A 21,180-nucleotide genomic window follows, 5' to 3' on the forward strand; every position below is an offset into this window, starting at 1 on the left:
TCATGCTCAAGATTGCACCACAGTCATACCTCGGGTTGTGAATGCTGTGGGTTGCGCGTTTTCAGGTTACGGACCGCGCCAAACCCGGAAGTACCGAAACAGGTTACTTCTGGGTTTCGGCTCTCGCACATGCGCAGAAGCACTAAATCACGCTTTGCGGATGCACAGAAGCACCAAATTGCATCGCGTGCGCAGGCGAGGCGCTGCGGGTTGCGAACATGCCTCCCTCATGGATTACGTTCGCAACCCGAGGTATGACTGTATTAAGTAATTCTGGGCTTTATTTAAAATAAAACTACAGGAAATAGCATTCTAATTTAAGCTTGGGGAATGAGCTAATTTTATATTTATTTAATAATAACCCTCTAATATCAATCCTTATTACTGGAATAGTCAACTATTCGTACGAGCCAGCTATACCTATCAAACAACTACTCCAGAAATACTAAATTCTGGGGTAGTTGTTTGATAGGCGTATTTACAGGATATTCTCTGAAATGAAAAATCATAGAATAGAAGACTCAGAAATCAGGCAGATATTGTTGATACGTTATGCCAATTCCTCTCCTGTGTTGTTTTTTAAGATATTGAAACTAGTTGCTTAGAAGAAAAAAGCAAGAGGGATCAGTTCATGCAGTTGGTGTCAGCATGTTTGGTAAGTTATGCGTCTGTATATTTTTTGCTTTTAAAAAAGGAAAATGTTGAGTTTTAGGTGGCGATGTTAAAATTTCTATGCAAGGTATAATTAGATTGCTGACCCCTACATTTTAGCTACATTTTCATTATCCAGATTTGATGCAATTTATATGAGACACGCCATTTGTGAAAAGATGACAGTCTCCCGTTCATTTTGATGCCCTCTTGTGGAATATATACAGTTCTGCACACGTGAAATGTAGAATTTCCCCCCTTGAGACTTAGGCTTAGTTCTCAGTTCACTGCTAAACCTGTGTCTGAGCTGTGCCTCTTTAGGTTGTAAGTGGGGTTCCAAGTGACTGAATGTTTCTCTCTGTCGTCTTTCTCTCTCAGAGGTACCGTGTTACAGAGAGAAATCTAGGTTAGAAACCTCCTCCCATTCACTTGCTAGGAAGGCTTTTTTGTACCAAGAAACGTTCAGTCGCATGAGCACAGCCTGAAGCAGTAAAGCTGCATGTACAGGTTTTTCACTAGGCCTGAATCTTCATGTCTTTAATATGAATTATTTTTGTTTTCATTGTAAGATAACCAAAGGTCAGATGCTGCAATAGATAATGTCTACTGTGTTCTTTTTCCACTCAGTACTTGGTTTCAGATACTATACTAAAAGAACGTCTGGACCCAGAAACATTAGAATCATTAGGGCTCATCAAGCAGTCTCAGCAGTTTAATCAGAAATCTGTGAAAATCAAGACAAAACTTTTGTAAGTACAAAACTAAGTTCCAATTGAGTGTATGTCTCAGCAGCAATCCAAAATTGTATTTGTGGTTTGCTCCTGAATGTAGAGAGAAACAAACACTGGTTCAGACACGAAGTCTGCTGCTGCTCCATGTTTTGTTTCACTGCATATAATAATAATGTAACAATAATATAACAACAACAATGAAATACAAGTGTTAAGCTGCATGCATCAACTTTTGTAGCTTCAGCCCAGCATGCTGAATGTGGCCGCTGATAAGGTTATTAGCCTAAATGCTTCAAGTCTTTGGCTAAAATGCAGCCAGAGGGACACATACAATAGTAAATCATGCTCAAGTTGAAATATCTGAAATTTTCAGATATTTGAAGAACTTAATTTCCTGATCTCGCAGTACAAAAACCTGGTGCCCATGTACAATATTACGAACACAGAACCATTTAACATTAATTACAAGATAAAAAGTGAAACTTACTTTTGAAACAGGGCAAGGTATTCCTACAGTCATGAGATACATCCGTGTCAAAGATGACAAAAGATTTTGATCCAAAGTTTGTGTATGATGTTACACACATGCGTGCGCGTGTGCGCACACACACGTGCTTTGCACTCTCCGACAGACATCACACAGAAAGCCACTGCTTGAAGACTGGTGAACCTCTCTATACAGTATAAGCATTTAATAGATGCAAAATAATGCAGCTGGAAGAAGCAGTTTGCAACTCCTATCTGCATACAGTATTTTCAATGAGCTCCAGGTATGTACAGTGAGGGGGGAAAGGTATTTGATCCCCTGCTAAATTTGCCTGTTTGCCCTCTCACAAAGAAATGACCAGTCCATAATTTTAATGGTAGGTTTATTGTAGCTGTGAGAGACAGAATAACAACAGGAAAACCCCCAGAAACCCAGAAGACAAAAGTCAGAGATTGATGTGCATTATAATGAGTGAAATAGGTATTTGATCCCTTTGCAAAACATGACTTACTACTTGGTGGCAAAACCCTTGTTGGCAATTACAGAGGTCAGACGTTTCTTGTAGGTGGCCACCAGGTTTGCACACATCTCAGGAGGTATTTTGTCCCACTCCTCTTTGCAGATCCTCTCCAAGTCAGTAAGATTTCGAGGCTGATGTGTAGCTGCTCGAACCTTCAGCTCCCTCCACAGATTTTCAGTGGGATTAAGGGCTGGAGACTGGCTAGGCCACTCCAGGACCTTAATGTGCTTCTTCTTGAGCCACTCCTTTGTTGCCTTGGCCGTGTGTTTTGGGTCATTGTCATGTTGGAATACCCATCCTCGACCCATTTTCAGTGCCCTGGCTGAGGGAAGGAGGTATTCACCCAAGATTTGACGATACATGGTCCCGTCCATCGTTCCTTCGATGCGGTGAAGGTGTCCTGTCCCCTTAGCAGAAAAACACCCCCAAAGCATAATATGTCCTCCTCCATGTTTGACGGTGGGGATGGTGTTCTTGGGGTCGTAGGCAGCATTCCTCCTCCAAACACAGTGAGTTGAGTTGATGCCAAAGAGCTCGATTTTGGTCTCATCTGACCACAACACTTTCACCCAGTTCTCCTCTTGGTCATTCAGATGTGTATTGGCAAACTGCAGATGGGCCTGTACATGTGTTGTCTTGAGCAAGGGGACCTTGTGGGCTCTGTAAGATCTCAGTCCTTCACGGTGTAGTGTGTTACCAGCTGTTTTCATGGTGACTATGGTCCCAGCTGCCTTGAGATCATTTACAAGTCCCCCCCCCCCCCGTGTAGTTCTGGGCTGCTTCATCACCGTTCTCCTGATCATTGCAACTCCACAAGATGAGATCTTGCATGGAGCCTCAGACCAAGGGAGGTTGACAGTTATCTTGTGTTTTTTCCATTTGCGAATTATTGCACCAACTGTTGCCACCTTCTCACCAAGCTGCTTGGCAATACAGTGGTACCTCGGGTTAAGAACTTAATTCGTTCTGGAGGTCCGTTCTTAACCTGAAACTGTTCTTAACCTGAAGCACCACTTTAGCTAATGGAGCCTCCCTCTGCTGCCGTGCCGCTGCTGCATGATTTCTGTTCTCATCCTGAAGCAAAGTTCTTAACCCGAGGTACTATTTCTGGGTTAGCAGAGTCTGTAACCTGAAGCGTATGTAACCCGAGGTACCACTGTAGTCTTGTAGCCCAGTCCAGCCTTGTGCAGATATACAATCTTGTCCCTGACATCCTTGGACAGCTCTTTGGTCTTGGTCATGGTGGCTACTTTGGAATCTGCTGGATTGATTGCTTCTGTCGACAGGTGTCTTTTGTACAGATACTGAAATGAGCTGGGATTACAGGTAAAACCTCTCCCTTACAGCAGGTGCTTCTAATCTCAGCTTGTTACATACAGTGAAGATACCAGGTAGCCTGACATCTGGCTGGTTGATAGGTGATCAAATACTTATTTCACTCATTCTAATGCACATCAATCTCTGACTTTTGTCTTCTGGGGGTTTTCCTGTTGTTGTTCTGTCTCTCACAGCTACAGTAAACCTACCATTAAAGTTATGGACTGGTCATTTCTTCGTCAGAGGGCAAATTGGCAAATTTAGCAGGGGATCAAATACTTTCCCCCCTCACTGTAAGCAGCTTGCATCAGCATGTAGCTTGTACGCAGTAGAGTTAAATCAAGAGTGGGAACCTTATGCCCTCTAGATGTTGCTGAACTACAACTCCCATCAGCCCTAGCAAGCATGGCCAAGGGCCAGAGATGATGAGAGTTGTAGTTCAGCAAACATCTGAAGGGCCAAAGGTTCTCCATACCTGGGTTAAATAGACCATATAAACAAGTTCTTAAATTGAATTCAGTTTCACATCTATGGAAACGTAATATGAAAACCTAGAAAAATAAATGCAGATATGATCAGTTCAGTATTACTGTAAGTACGGCTTTAATTTAAAAATGTCAACATGTTATTTTTGTTCTTTATTCTTATTTCTGTAGTTATAAGCAACAGAAATTCAATTTATTAAGAGAAGAGAATGAAGGTTATGCAAAACTGATTGCTGAACTGGGCCAAGATTTATCTGGCAATATCACTAGTGAACTGATCTTAGAAAATATCAAATCTTTAATAGGTAAGGCGAATACACTGGCATGTTTGACATTTTTCCTGGATAGCTATGATATGTCTTGGATTTAACCCAATGCTAATTTTAATTTATAAACACTTGCTCCCCCCAAAAAAGAATGTTGTCTGGTTTTGAACATTCAGCCCAACTGAAATTTTGGCCATGTCTCTATAGTTTCTAAGTGTGGTATCTGACCTAAGTCACACTCTGAATAGGCCAGCTGAAACTTAAATTGGTCAGAAACAACCCTTAATTCTTATATCTAGTCCTGTAAAGACATAGGGCAAATTCCATATTCCTGTAAATGTACTGATACTGGTGTGCCTAATTACGAATACAGTTAATAAATTTCTGTTTAGAATTGATAGAAAACATTTTCTGATACAGCTAAAAGGGTTGTTTTAGTTGCCTTAGGCAGTGATAACTTTTTAAATCTCCTTTTTTTTTGTAGGTTGTTTCAACCTTGATCCCAACAGAGTGTTGGATATTATTTTAGAAGTCTATGAATGCAGGCCAGAGTATGATGAATTCTTTGTACCTTTGATAGAATCTTACATGTACATGTGTGAACCTCAAACACTCTGCCATATCCTTGGATTCAAATTTAAGTTTTATCAGGTAATGCAGGTATTAGTACTCTAAAATTCATTGGTATTAGTGTGTTTTTCAGTTACCTGATGCTTATTTTCTTAATATGAAACATTAGTCGAAATAATTTTGTGTTGGATCCAGTTAGTTGTACTTAAGCCTCATTGAGCTGACTGTGAAAAGGTAATCATGGCTAACATTTTGTTTACTTGGACCTAAGGTTTTAATGTGACGCGGGTGGCGCTGTGGGTAAAACCTCAGTGCCTAGGACTTACCGATCGCATGGTCGGTGGTTCGAATCCCCGCGGCGGGGTGCGCTCCCGTCGTTCAGTCCCAGCGCCTGCCAACCTAGCAGTTCGAAAGCACCCCCGGGTGCAAGTAGATAAATAGGGACCGCTTACCAGCGGGAAGGTAAACGGCGTTGCGTGTGCTGCGCTGGCTCGCCAGATGCAGCTTGTCACGCTGGCCACGTGACCCGGAAGTGTCTGCGGACAGCGCTGGCTCCCGGCCTATAGAGTGAGATGAGCGCACAACCCTAGTCTGTCAAGACTGGCCCGTATGGGCAGGGGTACCTTTACCTTTACCTTTAAGGTTTTAATGAGCCTCATAGCCTTAAATGTTCATGCTTCTTAATGAGCTACTATGCAGATCAGTTTATAAATATCCTTTGTGTTTTCCACTCCTTCAAATTGTTTTATACAGTTCTTGTCTTTAAACAGTACAAAAATACATTTAAAAATGCTTATATTAGAATAAAATGTTTTGAAAATTTGTACATTGAGATAAATTTAATACATATTTAATGGAGTGATTTTGCAGTAAGATTGCAAATCAGTGCTGAATAGTTTTAAGCATCAAACCATGTGAAATTGGCACAGAGGACATCATACCTTGCATTCTCTCATCACATTCCCACCCCAACCCACAATATGTTTGGAAGTGCCAAAAGGGAGATGAAGCAAACTCCTCCCTCCCCAGTGTTGGCATTGCTAGGATTTGAGTGCTTTGTACTTGGGAGATGAGCTCATCTTTCTCCCGTGGTGAAGGTTGTTTATCTTCTGAGCCTGACAAGTCCCTGTGATGGCTGATCCTTATCTTCATCACAATACCATTTTGCCTCTGAAGCCAGTTTCTGGCTCAAGCAGAGGGGCAGCTGTCACCATAACTGGCTCTGCGGAGGAGATGAAAAACGTGGGTATAGGGAGAGGAGAACGTAACCTTCTTTGTTCTGTTCTTCCCCTCTTGTGATCCCCCCTCCAATGGATCTATGTTTTTTGCAGTCACACTAGGCTAATTTGGGAGAAACTTCATATTATAGAAGTTATTACAGAAAATTGAGGAAAATTGAACTGTCAGAAGATTAAGCGCTTAGACTTTTTTTAAAAGCAGTGGTAATATAACAACCGATTTATTGCACGGCTGTGCAAGTTCTTGCATGGGAGATGCCTTCTCTGTTAAACCTCCGCCCTCTTTACCTTTCTTTTAAAATGGAGGACCCTCTAATGTTCTGTAACACTCTGAACTGACTTTCTAAAGCTATCCTTTTCTTTTTAGGAGCCAAATGGAGAGACACCTGTTTCTTTGTATAGAGTTGCTGCAGTACTTTTGCAAAGCAATCTGATAGATTTGGAAGACCTTTATGTCCATGTAAGTTATTTTTCTTGAAGTGAAAACTGCTCATATGAATTATTTTTATTGAGATTGTTGCTTGTGGCTTACAAAAACAACAACAGTATCTCATTGCTAATTTCTGTGCACATTTGCATTCTAGACTGTTCATATAGTTGGTTATGGTAAGTTTATCTCAGTGTCATATCTCAGGAGAAAACTAGGATCTTGTATGTTTGTCTTCCCCATTGTAGAAGATAAGGCAAACGTTGATTTCAGGGATGTTGTTTTGCAGTTGCGAAAAACAAATTTCTCTAAGGGCACATCTCAAATATCATCTCTTTATACTTTTTCTATTGACTTCAGTGGATATAATGTGCAATAGAAGCTAAATGTTATTATCTTATTTTTCATAAGCATTTTGTTTAAATTACTATTTTTTTGACTACCTAATGTGAGTTCTTATACTTAAGTTTTTCCAAAGTTTTTTTTAAATGGATAGGTCTTGGGGAAAGATTAAGAGAGGTTTTGATGTTTTGTTAAGAAAACCTGCCATAAAGTCTATGATATGTGTGAAACACTTTGTTTTGCTACATAATTTAGGTTTTGAGTAACAAATGGTGAGGCTGATTTCTCACAAAAAAAAAAGTTTTTTTTTTAAAAAAAATTGTAAATAATTACGATTCTCATATAATTTATGCTTTGTATCAAAGTGCCCCATCCGGTGTATCAAAGTGCCCCGTAGGTGGGGCAGAATGATACAAAACTCATTTTTTTTACTCAAGTCACTATATCCTCATTATCTTCTAACTTTAATGGTTCTTGTGATTGCTATTATAATATTGATTAGTCATGCCATGCAGAAAACAAAAAAATGTTACTTGACTCATTTTTGTTACATAAAATATGATATTGAATTTTTCTGCATCAATCTGCCCTGCCTCACCCTAAATAAAAAAATGCCATTTAAATAAAAAAATGATTATTATTATTTTTTTAAAAAAAACCCATTGATTTGGCTTAAACTGGTTTCTGGCTCAGACATCATGAGGAACTGACACTAATAAACCATATATGTACTTGAAAGTGGGCACATGTGGGCGGAGGGGTAAGGATGTAGCCCAGAGACACAATACTTGTTCTCAATCTCGTAATCTTCAGCTCCAGTATTTCAAGTACCGTATTTTTTGCACCATAACACTCACTTTTTTCCTCCTAAAAAGTAAGGGGAAATGTCTCTGCGTGTTATGGAGGGAATGCCTACGAGTGGCATGCCTACGGATTTTCCTCTAAAAACTATGTGCGTGTTATGGTGGGGTGCGTGTTATAGAGCGAAAAATACGGTATCTGTTTTGTGGAGTTTTACTGAGGATTACAGTAGGCATCTTTATTCACAATTAAGTAAAACACCTTTATTTATAAGAATCTCCGAATTGTCTCTTTAGCTTCTTCCAGCAGACAACACTATTATTGAAGAACATAAACGAGAAATCGGAGAAGCCAAACTAATTGTGAGGAAGCTCACAGTGGTTGTATTGTCTTCCGAAAAGACTGAAGAGAAAGAGAAGGAAAAGGAAAAGGAAGAGGAGAAAACAGAAAAAGTAAGTTCTAAGGATATTTAGAGTTGTAAATCTAGCACAGATATCCAGACATCTCAGTTGAGCAGAACTTTAGTTAAATAGCACATTTTTTGCAGTTACAGAAATCTATTTTGTTGAGAGATTGGGGGGGGGGATATGCAGCTGTTGAAAAACAAAAGCACTTGTAACTAATTCAGAGCTCTTGGACAAATCTGTTAAGCTGTGTGCCCATTAAACCCAAACTCTGTGACTAGAATGAACAGTTCAAATTCAGTATTTATATCTGTTTATCTGTTTTCTATATTCATCTTTTTTTTTAAAAAAAAATGCTTTCTAAAGAGACTGTGTGGCGTAGCATATATTTTGCATGCAGAATGACAAAAGTCAAATTTCTAGTTAAAAGGATCAGGTAGTAGATAATGAGGAAGGAATGACCTGAGACAGAGCTGCTGTCAGTGAGACATAGTTGACAATACTGAGTAGATGGGCGGGGGGAGGGGGAGAGAGTTTTGTATGGTTTTCAAAACCACTGTGCGGGTGTTCACAGCATTACATAGCAATTCAACAAGCAGGATGGGGAGAACCAAAGGTGGACAATCCAGTTTCCCCAAACACACTACTGGGTTTGTGGCAGCAGAGGAAAAGCAGGAACAAAGTGGCAGTATTGATCCTCTTTCCAAGGTTTTGATTTTTCCTTTAGCAGTATTGCTCCCATTGGAAACAGTGGGAGGGAAGAATAAATATGCCAGCTCCAGGGCTGGTATGTTTCCTCCATTTTGTGGCCATATCAGGGGTCATTTTTCCAGTCTGCCCTCAGCCAAGCCTTCTTTATACTTCTGTTGAGGTTAAAGCTCTGATGTTGGTAAAGCAAGGGATGTGAAGGTTTCCATAGCAGCAGGGAGCAGCTTCACAAGGTCAGATTTCACTGATGGCAAATTTCTCTCTACACTCGGAGAGGGAGGTCTGAAACATCCTCCCAGTGACCATAGGGCTGCAGCTTTTTTTAAAAAAATACATTTTTATTAAAGATTTTCTTGGTTTACAAAAGAACATGCCTTGCCTCTTTTTTCAGGTTGTATAGTCTTTCTTACAGATCAGTTACATTTGTTATGAGTCCTTGGTGTTGAGTACAGTATAAGGTTGGGGAAGAAGAGAGGGGAGAGGAGGGGTGGGGAGGCTTATATTCTTTTGTATAGTGTGCCTGTGGGGTTTTGTGTCAGCATCAACTGGGTAGGTTCTTTCTATTCGTTTATTACATTTTCTTGGTAGTGAGAGGTATTGGGGTGCAGGGTGTAGTTGGCTGCAGTGGGATTTGTTTGCATTTGGGAGTGGGGAAGGACGTGTTGGGTCAGGTATGCCAGATTGATTTGTATGCTGTTGGTGGATTCTTGTCTTCTTGTTGGGCTGTGTATGTGATAAAGGGGAGCCATACTGGGGTGAAGGCATCCTTTTCTATTTGTCCCCATGTCAGTTTCAGCTTATTGGTTAGCTTTTCTAGTAAGGCCGTTTCCCATACAATTTTATATCATTGGTTCGTGTTTAAACCTGACAGGTCCCTCCAGTGTCTGATTATGAGACTTCTGGCTGCTGAGAGTAGGAGGGTTATGAGCTCTGTATAATGTGAGTGGCCATTATGATCTTGGAAGATGTTCAGTAGGGCCAGTTCTGGGGTGAGTTCTAATACCTGTTTAGTTATTTTGCATACCTCTTGTAGGACTGCTGTCCTGAAAGGTTGGATTTTAGGGCATTCCCACCACATGTGGAAGTGAGGCCTGGGCGTATCAGTACCAGTTTCTGTGGTGTTAAGTATCACCTGTAGGTGAGTTTGAGTGAGTTCCCTTCTTTTGGCTGATATGGACTTAAAAGGAGGTTTAGACCACATTCTAGTCCATTGGATGGGGTTAATTTCATAGTCTGTTGTGCTCCTATTATTCTTTGATTGCGTCAAGGGGGTTTGTGGGATTTTGGAGCAGTATTTTGTATATTGTGAATGCCATCCCTTTTTCATGTCCCTCTGCTGTCAGGAGGAGATGTCTGCTTTCATTGTGTCCCAGAGGAGGGGAGTTGTTATGTCATCCACATCATTGTCCTTAAAGTAGTTTTGGAGAGTTTTCAAGAGGCTCTCTAGCTAGTTGGTTTGTGGTTAGGATGGGGCTGAAAGACCATGATGGGGTAGTTTGCGCTTCCTCTCCTATTTTGAGGGTAGCTTCTACTGGGGTGTGGTCTGTGATTTTAATGTTACCAGTGTTTGTTGTTTCTTCCAGGGGGATCAGGTGTTGTGTGAGCAGAATGCTCTCCATTCTGGACATTGTGCTGTGGCATCCAGACTGGAATGTGTGGTTGGAGTCTCTTGGGTTCTTTTCTCCCTAGATGTCAATAAAGGCCTATGTTTTTTAGCATTTTCAGTAGTTTGTAGGCGTCTCTAAGTGTTTGGGGTTTCCATCTGAGGAAGGTTGCCCAGGGGGATTGCTTCTCCTTCAGAGAAGGAGAGGAATTTGTTTAGTGTTTTCTGGATGAACTCTAGTTGTTTTGTGTTTGGGACGTAAATGGAGCCAATTGTTGCTTTTGTTTTGCCATCTAGTACATAGCGCTTTAGGAAAAATGAATCTTCCTTTTTTTTGTCTTTTAGCACTGTTGTGGCTTTAAAATTTAGGTCTCTACTGAGTATTATGCTTACTCCGCTGGCCTTTTCTGAGTCAGGTGCCACCCATTGTTGACTGAAGCGGGGTTCGCTCAGGAGTTTGCTTCCTTTGGGTGGATTGTATACTTCTTGTAGGAAGGCAATGTGTGGTTTCATGGTGTTTACGTACGCATCACCACGTATGTAAATACCATGAAGAATTAAAAATTTAAAGGCTTAACAGGATTGTCATTAAAAGAAGGAAAAGGAAGAGAAAAAATATCGTGTATTGTGGATTCAAGTTAGGAGATAAAAGACAAGAATATGAATACAAACACACTATTGAGAATTAATGGGGAGATATATGTATATAGATATTTGATGTTTTTATTTGTATATTCAGAGGTGGTGCTCAGAGGCTGGTGCTCAACTGGGGGTGGGGCTCCTTGTTGCTCTTTGCTTTGTTTTCTTCTTGACTCTGGAGGCCTCCAGACCTCTTATCCGGGTGCTCCTGGTCCCTGTGTGGTCGAGGCCACAGGGGGGTGGGTTGTGGGTTCCGCACAGCTTTCCTAGCTGTCAAGCCGAGCACCCTGGTCCCCCCCCCCCCAGTGGTGGCACTGTGGGCAGTGTGGGGACCAGCTAGTCAGCGCAGTAGGTGCTGGCGGTCCTTAGGAGCCCCTTGCAGCAGTGATGCTTGCCATCTTGTCTCGCTGGAAGTCCGGTTGCAGGACTTTGATTAAAACTCATTACTTTTTCATATGCTATTAATCAGCTATGATTTCCTTTAAACAAGTGACAGCCCTAATATTTCCTCCCAGTTATCATGTATGTAAGAGATGCAAATGTACATAGAAAGCATGGGTATGGTAGTTCTTCCTCTTACCTTGGGAGGATAAAAAGTTTTTCTGCACTAAACAACCTTGCATGCCTGCTTATCTTTTCAGCCACCTGATAACCAGAAACTGGGCTTATTAGAAGCAATGTTAAAAATTGGTGACTGGCAACATGCACAAAACATTATGGATCAGATGCCTCCATTTTATGCAACTTCACACAAACCTATTGCTGTTGCTCTTTGTCAGCTTCTTCATGTGATGATTGAACCTCTCTACCGAAGGTAAAGAAATTGAATAGATGATATGTGCACTGAGAATATTTGTACAAGCTAACCATGCATAAATCTGGCTGTGATTGATTGAAATGAGCTCTTCTTAACCTTTGATTCATCTGTGGAGATGTTAGGAAATGTTTATAAACTTTCTAAAAGCTCACACATGGTGCCCAAAGCTAGGAGGCCAATGAGGCTGCTTGTTGTTTAGGGATGCCAAGTCTTAAAATGAAAACAAATGTACTAATACCTAGGTAGGCATTGTCTGTGTTAGGGCCTAGTTTCAGACCTTCTATTCTCCTAATGTGTAAAGCCATAAAAGGGGGCAAGTGGATGGAAAGAGATCCAAAAGAAAGAGAAAAATCCTGCTCAGTCACACTGTCCATTAGTAGGCAACGATAGCAGTGTTGCTGAGAAGGTCTTGGCAGAAAAGCTTTTTCACAGTATGATTTTTTTGTTGTAATATTTTTGCTTGGTCTGGTGTATCTTTTAAAAAAATCATTCTATACCTGCACCTCTTGTGCTACATGGAAATTGTCTGCAGAAGTTGCTTACTGAATGCATATCCCTTTGCCTAATATTCACCAGGTCCTCTATTTTGGGGTTGGTTGTGCATTATATGGAGGAAATCTGACAAGTGCACGGATGTGGCAATTACAAGTAATGCACAGAAACTGTAGAAGAAAGTACTTTGATATGTTTAAAGTGCATTGTATAAACTGTGGAAGGGCCATAGCTGCTTTGCATGCAGAAGGACCCAGGTTCAATCACTGGAATCTCTGAATATCCCCTGCCTGACACCCTGGAGAGCTGCTACCAGTCAGTGTAAGCAATACTGAGCTAGATGGACCAATGGTCTGGCTCGGTAAACAGCAACTTCTACTGCTCCTAACTGTAAAACTTGCCTCTCATTTACAGGGTTGGAGTACCCAAAGGTGCCAAAGGGACACCAATTCTTCCATTGCAAAACAAGAGAGCACCCAAGCAAGTAGAAAGTTTTGAAGATTTAAGAAAGGAAGTGATCAACATGCTTTGTTACCTTGGCCCACATCTCTCTCATGACCCCATATTGTTTGCAAAAGTAGTGCGTCTTGGAAAAGCATTTATGAAAGAGGTTGGTAACCTTATAGTTAATGAACAAAATTTCCCAAAATTTTCTGTGCCCTACAGAAGTATATTTTGTAGCTTTGTACATATTAGAATGCATATGTGGGAGATCAAAGAGTTCCTGAAAAGATTTTAAAAGGAAACTGTTGATGGCCTAATCTTGTCCCTATCTAAAGTGAAAGGTGTTAGCGTTCTGAAAGTTGAATAACGATAGGAGAATATATTTCTTATTAAACAGAAATAAGAAACAATTACTTACAGCCTTTATAAGCTATTTTATAACGAAAGATTCCTTGGCAAATTTACAAGATAAAATACAACTAGCTAAAGATTACGTGATAGTAGCATAGAAAGTAACAATAAAAAATGATGCAGCCTAAAAAACAAGACGTGTAGAGTAAAACAGTAATACTTAAAACAGGATTTTAAAAAGTTATCTGGAGAAGATGTCAGGATCTGACTTGGCACATGCGGTAAGAGGTGATTTTGAACTGCCCTGAAGTCCTTTAGAGCCCTTCATTGCTTGGTTACTGTAGCATCAAACCCCAAAGATCCTGAAAGATAAAGGCAAGCACTTCAGATTGGGCCCAGATATGGAATGGAAGCTGCTGGAGATGACTGAACTTCAGCATAATGTGTTTTTTAATGCCCAGTCCTAGTTAGTTCAGAGTATGGCAGCAGAATTGTGAGCTAAAGTTTCCATACTGTTTTAAAGACGGCCTCATATACAACATATTGAAGTAATCCAAATGAGAGGATGCCAGGGCCTGGGTAATACATGTTCAGGTCTTCCAGATTTGGATAGCAAATTATGATTTGCTACAAAGAAAATGACTGGAAGTTTTTAATTGCCATGTGCAAAGAAGGGCTTGGAGAAGGGAATTTACAAACCAGAGGCCCACACCTGCTCTCCTCTAGTAATGCTAATGTATAATGTTGGCAACTCTGCTCTAAAAAAAATTGAACTTTAGTAGATGTTTGGGATATAGGAAGTTTGCTAACAAGATGTCTGTAAGTCTTGTAACACTTATTCTTTCCCTAACCTGCCACTCCATATTTTACTTTTCATCTTTTCAGTTGTAAATTGTGAGTAATGCACACTTCCATGGTTTTAAAATGCTATTTCCGACTGACTAAAAAACCCAAACCAAAACAAAACAAAAAACATGTAAACAGGTACCAAAATGAAGCTTTTATGCCATTTGTATTTTGGAGTGTTTCTTTGGGATTATGTTATAAGAAGTTGTTTGTACAAATAATGTACTGTTGCCAATCCATTGAGAGAAAATGTTAACCCTTTTCTTACAGAAAAGTGCCCTGTGTAATTTCCTTGTTAAACACAGTAGTTTCCATGGGAAGTACAGTAAAATATGTCTTCTAACACTTGCAAGTTTTTAAGCATCTGTTAACTACTTGGATAAGCACTTGTAAATCTAAATCCTTGGCAGCTTTTGACAAATGTCTCTGTAAATATCACTTGCATGGCACAATATCTTTTGCAGAAAGAATGAAGCATACTGTTGAGACTTGATTCTACCCCCCCCCCCTAGTGGTAAAATGTTTGAAGTGTTCAATTGCAAACAAGTTAAGCACAAAGTGACAAGGTTGCAGTTCACACATTGGCCCAACCATTATTTAAGAGTAGATGAACCTCTCCTTTGGTGCGCTTCCACAAAAAGGAGATTGGAAGCATCTGTTCCTGGATTAAACTAATCAGAGTTTTCTTGTTATGTAAAAACTGCAGGCTCTGTTTATTTTAAACGGTATATATTTTTTTTTAACAAGAAGTCATGTCTTAAATTACAGTTTGATCCTAATGTGTGTCAACAGACCTTACTTAAAGTAATTAACCATAGGTTAATTTATAGTGATTAGTTGAAAACAGAAAGGAGATTCTTCTAATTTTCTTGCTGTCTTGTCAGAGGGAAGGAGGGAATTCACAAACCCAAGGCCCATTCATGTAACTCTAAACTGGTTTAGTATTAAGCCCAACTTGGCTGTTGGCTTCTAAAGGGAGGGAAGCATACTTACAAGAGTGTCCAGACATTTGTGGTTGTTCATACTCTGGAGAACTGCTATAGACAGTTGTGGCTGGAGCAACACCATTCCCCTCCTGTGTTCAGCAGTAAAGAGAGCTTCTCCTTACTACTCAGCTTTGTATTCACCTTATTCAGTACCCCACTTTCTCTTCAGCAGCAGAGGACCAAGGAATCCAATTTTGCAGACCTTGCTCTAGCTCAGCTGATCCCTGCACTTGGGAAGGGGGAATAACCTGACTTGCTCAATATTGTCTTTGATATGAAACCATTGCATTTTAGTAGTATTTGATTGTTCGTTGTTGTTTTTAGCACCAAGCAGATGCAGGCAAGCAAGAGGAAAAAGAGAAAATGGTGAGCTGTTTTAAAATGTATTCTTGATTCTCTCCCCCCTTCCAATCCTGATTATAAGTGTGGCAGAAATGACCACCATATATCTGGATAGTCTATGTAATGTGGCTTAAAGGTGGAACAGCTATAATAAAAGCTGCAACTCAGTGCTGATCCTTTGGCCTGCCACTCGAGCTGTCTTGGAAGGCCAAAGAAGGTTTCAAAAGCTTTGAATATGTTTTACTTCTTTGTTTCTATTATAATAATTTAATTGTTGTATTAACATTTTTAATGTTGTAAGATGCTTTAGATGGGCTTCACCCTGAAGCGTGGCATACTATTATTTCAAAGTATGCAAGAGGCACAATTCTTCTAAAGCCTCTCTAGCTTCCAGGGCTCAAGTGTACTGTTGAAGACCCAAACACTTGTCTGGCCTCAAATGTGCACTGAGATAGTCACATACAATGTCCATTCTTTTCAGTGCAGAAAGTTTTCAGAGCTTGTGTTATTAGAGCAGTTCGCCAACAGGGTGAGGGGATGTGAGAGGATGTTACATATGCACCAACCTTTCTTGCCTCCCCCCCCACCTTCCCCAATGTCTATTCCTATTGTACATCACATGTCATAGCTGCCAAATACAGCTTTTCTACCTCGGTTGCCTGAATAGAAAAAGCAGGTGATTGGTCAACTTGGACAAATGTGTCCTGATTTAGTAGTGCCTAGTAAGACTGTGGTGAACCTTCTCCCTTGGAATAATGGGACTGTAGACACTTAACACCTGTCTTTAAAAAATAAAACCAGATGACCCCACTGTTCCCACAGTGACTTCATTAATTTTTGCTGTTTTGTTTTCTTCACAAGTCTAGTGGGAAGGTGGCATAGAAATGTACTGCAACAGCAGCTTCTGTATATTGTTATATTTTAAAGCCATGTTATCTTTTAAATTCAAAAATATATAACAGAAAACTGACAGAATTTACTGTAATTTTTGCCCCATAGGGCACACCGTCCCATAGGGCACACCTAGTTTTTTTGGGGGAGAAATAAAGAAAAAAAAATTATTTCCCCCCCAGGCGTGGGGCTGGCGCGGGGGAAGGGTTGTACAGAGCTTCCTGAAGCCTGGAGAGCGAGAGGGGTCGGTGCGCACCGACCCCTCTCACTCTCCAGGCTTCAGCGAAAGCCTGCATTCGCCCCATAGGACGCACACACATTTCCCCTTCATTTTTGGAGGGGGAAAAGTGCGTCCTATAGGGCGAAAAATACGGTAATCCTTTTTTAAATGTAAAACTAGTAGCCATAGACTTTGCTTCATAAAGTTGTAGAATGTCTACCCTTTGATTTTGCCTTCAAATAAGGTAACTCCTTTCCTTTCCTTCAGGAGTTATTATTCAGCTGTTTGCTGAGTATTACCGACCAGGTTTTGCTTCCTTCTCTTTCTTTGATGGATTGTAATGCATGCATGTCTGAGGAACTCTGGGGGATGTTTAAAACATTTCCATACCAGTATCGGTGAGTAATTACCCGTAAAAACTATATGGCATCAGAATTTCTTCATCAAATCATCTAAGAGAGGCATTAAATACATATTTTGATTTCTTGGAACCTTCTATAGGTATCGCCTCTATGGGCAGTGGAAGAATGAAACATACAATAGTCATCCACTACTGGTGAGAGTTAAAGCTCAGACAATTGACCGAGCCAAATACATTATGAAGTAAGTTATGTTGAAACTTGTTTTCTCCTGGGGAATGTTGACGAGACTATGGAACAAATTGTAGCAGGGCAGTGAGTCCCATTGGGTTCCATGAAGCTGGCTCCCACAATTAGTATCCTTAGGATTGCAGCCTAAGTATTGGATTGAAATGCTACCTGCTATTACCAAGTAATACCGTGTTTAAATGAAACTTCCTAAAAATGTAATTTATATTTAACAAAAAATACTGCCTTAACTTAGAAAGCTGGGCAGCCTGACAAGACTTCTACAATTTAATATTAAATCAGTTTCATTAGATGGTTAGATAAATTACTGTACACAAAGAAGTTTCCATTTACAGAAGGAGAATTTGATTCATGGAATGGGTCCTTTCAGGAACACAGCTCCCTTTTCATGCATGGAAGCTTGCTCCATGAAGAGAGTAATTATCCCACCCCATAAGGAAATGTGTTGGCTAGGACCCTGGGTACAGGTGGTTACCATAGGAGTATTAGGTGTGTCAGAAAATTTAGCTGTTGGGACTGTGCTATTTTAAATAATGCCAGCTTAAATAAAATGAAAATACACTAGCTTTACAAACCTTGTTGAATCTTTTCTGCCCCAGAGCGTTAATTCATTACAGCTTGCCTATTTGTATTTTATATCCTCTGTTCCAAGCTGAATACAGAAATCGTATGTGAAAGTTGCCTGTAACATGAGTTTTCCCTGGGGGAATTGGGAAGGTCTATCTACATTTACAGGAAACTAGATTAATCTAAAGCCGTGACTAGAAAAATGTGAATATAAGACTGCAAAGAGAGGGACTAAAATGTGAATGTACTCTTGTAGGCGTCTAACCAAGGAAAACGTAAAGCCATCTGGAAGACAAATAGGAAAACTGAGCCACAGCAACCCAACCATTTTATTTGATTATGTATGTGGCAAGATAAGTATTGTCTACCTTTGCTTTTCTAGTAGCCCCATTTAAGTTACCTTATTCCGAAAAACAAGTTGAATATTTTAAAATGTGTTTGATACTGGGGTGGTGGGACGTGGTAGAAGTATATAGTATTATGCATGGTGTGGAGAAAATGGATAATTTCCCTCTAAAGTGCTAGAAATTGAGGCAATCCAGTAAAACTGTGTTGACAGGACGGGGGGGGGGGGGGAGGTGCTTCTTCAAAGACCCTATATTCACTCCCACAATATGTAGCAATGGCTGTCAACCTGGATGGATTTAAAAGGGAGTGAGACAAATTCATGGCAGATGAGGCTGTAAATGCCTACTAGCCGCGATGGCTTAGCTCTGCTTCCACTTTTGGAGGCTGTATGCCCCTGAATACCAGCTGCAGGGAATTACAAGTGAGGAGAGTGCTGTTCTGCTCAGGTTCTGCTTGTGAGATTCCCATAGGCGTCCAGTTGCCCACTTTGAGAAAAGGAAGCTGGACTAGATGGGCCATTGGCTTAATCCAGCAGGGCTCTTCTCATATAATACGACAGGAAAAGTGCACACATTAACTATGTAATACAGATGTGTGCATGAAGTTTCATTATTTACTTGTTTTTTCTTCAGATTGAAAACCATAACAGTAGTTTCTTTTAAGAGTTTTTAAGGACTTCTGGCTTCTTCTTCTTATACTTGGGAAACTCATTTTCGCTCTTTTTCAGATTTTGTCTCAGATACAGAAGTATGATAATTTAATCACCCCTGTTGTCGACTCACTGAAATACCTCACTTCCTTGAACTATGATGTCTTGGCATGTATCCTTTTGCTAACTTCCTAGAACTGCTAGTTACCCAATGGTTATATCTTACACAAGTTGTTTAGGTTTTTTTTACTGCTCCAATGAGAATCATTGCCTCAGCTGAGCAAGCGCCTTCGTTGTACAGGGGTGCTTCTTAAACAGCTCATCTAAGCAAGCTGCTTTCTAGCCCAGTGTTTCCCAACCGGTGTTCCGCGGCACACTAGTGTGCCGCGAGACGTTGCCTGGTGTGCCGCGAGATGTTGCCTGGAGGGAGGCGGGCGAGTCGGGCGGCGAGAGGCGGGGCGGCGACGGCGAGGAGAGGCCGCCCAGCGCGGGGCTCTCGCCGTCTGCCTGCCTGGCTGCCTGCGTGGCGCTGACGTCACGGGGCTGTAACGTGCCCCACATAGGCACACGCGGGGCGGCGAGTGAGCTCCCTCCCACATCCCATTGCCGCTCGCTTCGGCCGGCCTACTGGGCTGTCGCAGGCGGAAGGCCTGCGCATGCGCGAGATTTTCGCGCCTTCGGGATTCCCTTCACGCCTTCCTCCTCCCGGGTCCTTGAGAGCGCGGGAAGCGGCAGTGCGAGACCGGCCTTGAGCCTGGTAGGTATTGCGCTTGCCAAGGCAGTCATTTGGGAAATGAAAACTTGCAAAGCAAGCAACCAGTTCAATCTGAAGTACGTGTATGCTTAATATCCTGTATCTGAAACCTGTTCTGCCCCCTCCCCCACACTTGGTGCCATTTTCATCTACACATGCAGCAGAGTAAGTTGACCCAGAATAGTACCAATTCAGATGGCAGATGGGAGAATGACAGTGCTGAATGCTTTCCCATGTAGAACAGTCCCTGCAAATAAAAACCTAGCATATTTGGAAGAGGGATGCTAGCCTAACCATTACCTTCTATGCTGTTACTATTTTTTTATTTTTTTTTACATAAGTAAAAAGTGACCTTTCCCCATCTGGCATGGTGGTGTGCCTCGAGATTTTTTTCATGAAACAAGTGTGCCTTTGCCCAAAAAAGGTTGGGAAACACTGTTCTAGCCAGATGAAAGTTCCTGGCCTGCTCCTGCTCTGTGATTTGCTGCCCTCTGCGGGAGGCAGGGGAGTGCTGAGACAAAAGCATCCTCTGGCTTTGAATGATTTACCATCTGGGCAAATATTTTGAACGGGTTATCACGTGTGGATTTAAAGCTGGTTTTCAACAATCTATCACCATATTGCCCAGGCCTACTCCTTGCACAAATTGAATAATTGAAAGCATTTTTTTTTAAAAAAAAAAATCGTCCTGCCATTGTAGCACAGTAGTAGTAATCCCTTTATCATATATTGTAAATTTCTAAATATTCAGACTCATGAACTGCTGTTAGTGTAATTATTAAGAGCCAAGCCGTATTTGACTGCTCATTTGGCCATGTGTCATAGATTTAGGGAGCTGTAGCTTTTGACAGAAGAGGAATAAATACTCCTAAGGGTGTTCCTTGTTCTTTGCTTTATCCTGTTTGAGTTGTGGTTAAAGGTGTGTGAGAAAAAGGAATTTGAGTGAACAAGAACTCAAAACACTTCGGAATCACAAAGATATATTCCTGAAGTGTTCATCGTTTTAGGTTTCTGCTATAATATCACAGGTAGTAGTGTATGCCAGGTGTCTCAAAATATTGTTAAATTTACAAAGCAAAATAATTAAATGCTTATTACTGGATGTAATTATGTTTGGGGAAGAATTCCTCCTTAACCTCAGCAAAGATTGCATAATTGAAGCACTGGCTAATCCTGAGAAGGAGAGGATGAAACACGATGACACCACAATCTCCAGTTGGCTTCAAAGTTAGTACTTGGGTTTTATTTATTTTTAATTAGAAATGCAGTCCTCTCGTTACTTAGCATCTGCTAACGTGTTTAATTCATTAATTAAAACATTTGTATCTTGCCTTTCTATTTTTAAAAAAATCCATGTTGTGGCTAATGGTTGTTAAAGTGTGTGTGTGCGCGCACACACACAAATCAAGGGGGGACAGCATTTCAAAAAACACACAGAGCAAATGTATTCCAGAGCCATCTGGAATACAATTCTGAAATAGCTACAGGAAAAAAAAGAGTGCTTTAGCCACCTGTCTGAAAATCAACAAGGCTCTAGGATGGGAGTTCCATAGGCCTGAGTAGCCCTAGTACAATTCAGAAAGAGCAGGAATGTAGAAGAGAGGGCCTCCAAGAACCTCTGTTGTTGGCAAGAGCTTGGGAGCCACTTGTCTGTAAATTCATGGCACTTGAATAAA

The 21,180-nt window shown here is 40.9% G+C and overlaps 1 protein-coding gene across 9 annotated transcripts in view; it reads left to right on the forward strand.

Moving 5' to 3' along the window:
• LOC114588784 (THO complex subunit 2) overlaps window positions 1–21,180 on the forward strand; it is a 57,938-nt gene that overhangs the window by 14,650 nt on the left and 22,108 nt on the right. For all 9 annotated transcript variants that reach the window (XR_013391346.1, XR_013391348.1, XR_013391347.1 and 6 more), the window contains exons 5-18: window positions 585–655; window positions 1,279–1,400; window positions 4,363–4,496; window positions 4,942–5,108; window positions 6,633–6,725; window positions 8,132–8,287; window positions 11,831–12,003; window positions 12,913–13,108; window positions 15,450–15,491; window positions 16,846–16,976; window positions 17,080–17,181; window positions 18,010–18,094; window positions 18,829–18,922; window positions 20,651–20,731. Coding sequence is in view for 4 of the 9 variants with exons in the window: in XM_028714254.2 (XP_028570087.2) it covers window positions 585–655; window positions 1,279–1,400; window positions 4,363–4,496; window positions 4,942–5,108; window positions 6,633–6,725; window positions 8,132–8,287; window positions 11,831–12,003; window positions 12,913–13,108; window positions 15,450–15,491; window positions 16,846–16,976; window positions 17,080–17,181; window positions 18,010–18,094; window positions 18,829–18,922; window positions 20,651–20,731 (1,647 nt within the window). In the remaining 5 variants the exon portion in view is untranslated. The remainder of the gene's footprint in view (window positions 1–584; window positions 656–1,278; window positions 1,401–4,362; window positions 4,497–4,941; window positions 5,109–6,632; window positions 6,726–8,131; window positions 8,288–11,830; window positions 12,004–12,912; window positions 13,109–15,449; window positions 15,492–16,845; window positions 16,977–17,079; window positions 17,182–18,009; window positions 18,095–18,828; window positions 18,923–20,650; window positions 20,732–21,180) is intronic.

Source organism: Podarcis muralis, chromosome Z, assembly GCF_964188315.1.
Source record: "Podarcis muralis chromosome Z, rPodMur119.hap1.1, whole genome shotgun sequence".
NCBI lineage: Eukaryota > Metazoa > Chordata > Lepidosauria > Squamata > Lacertidae > Podarcis > Podarcis muralis.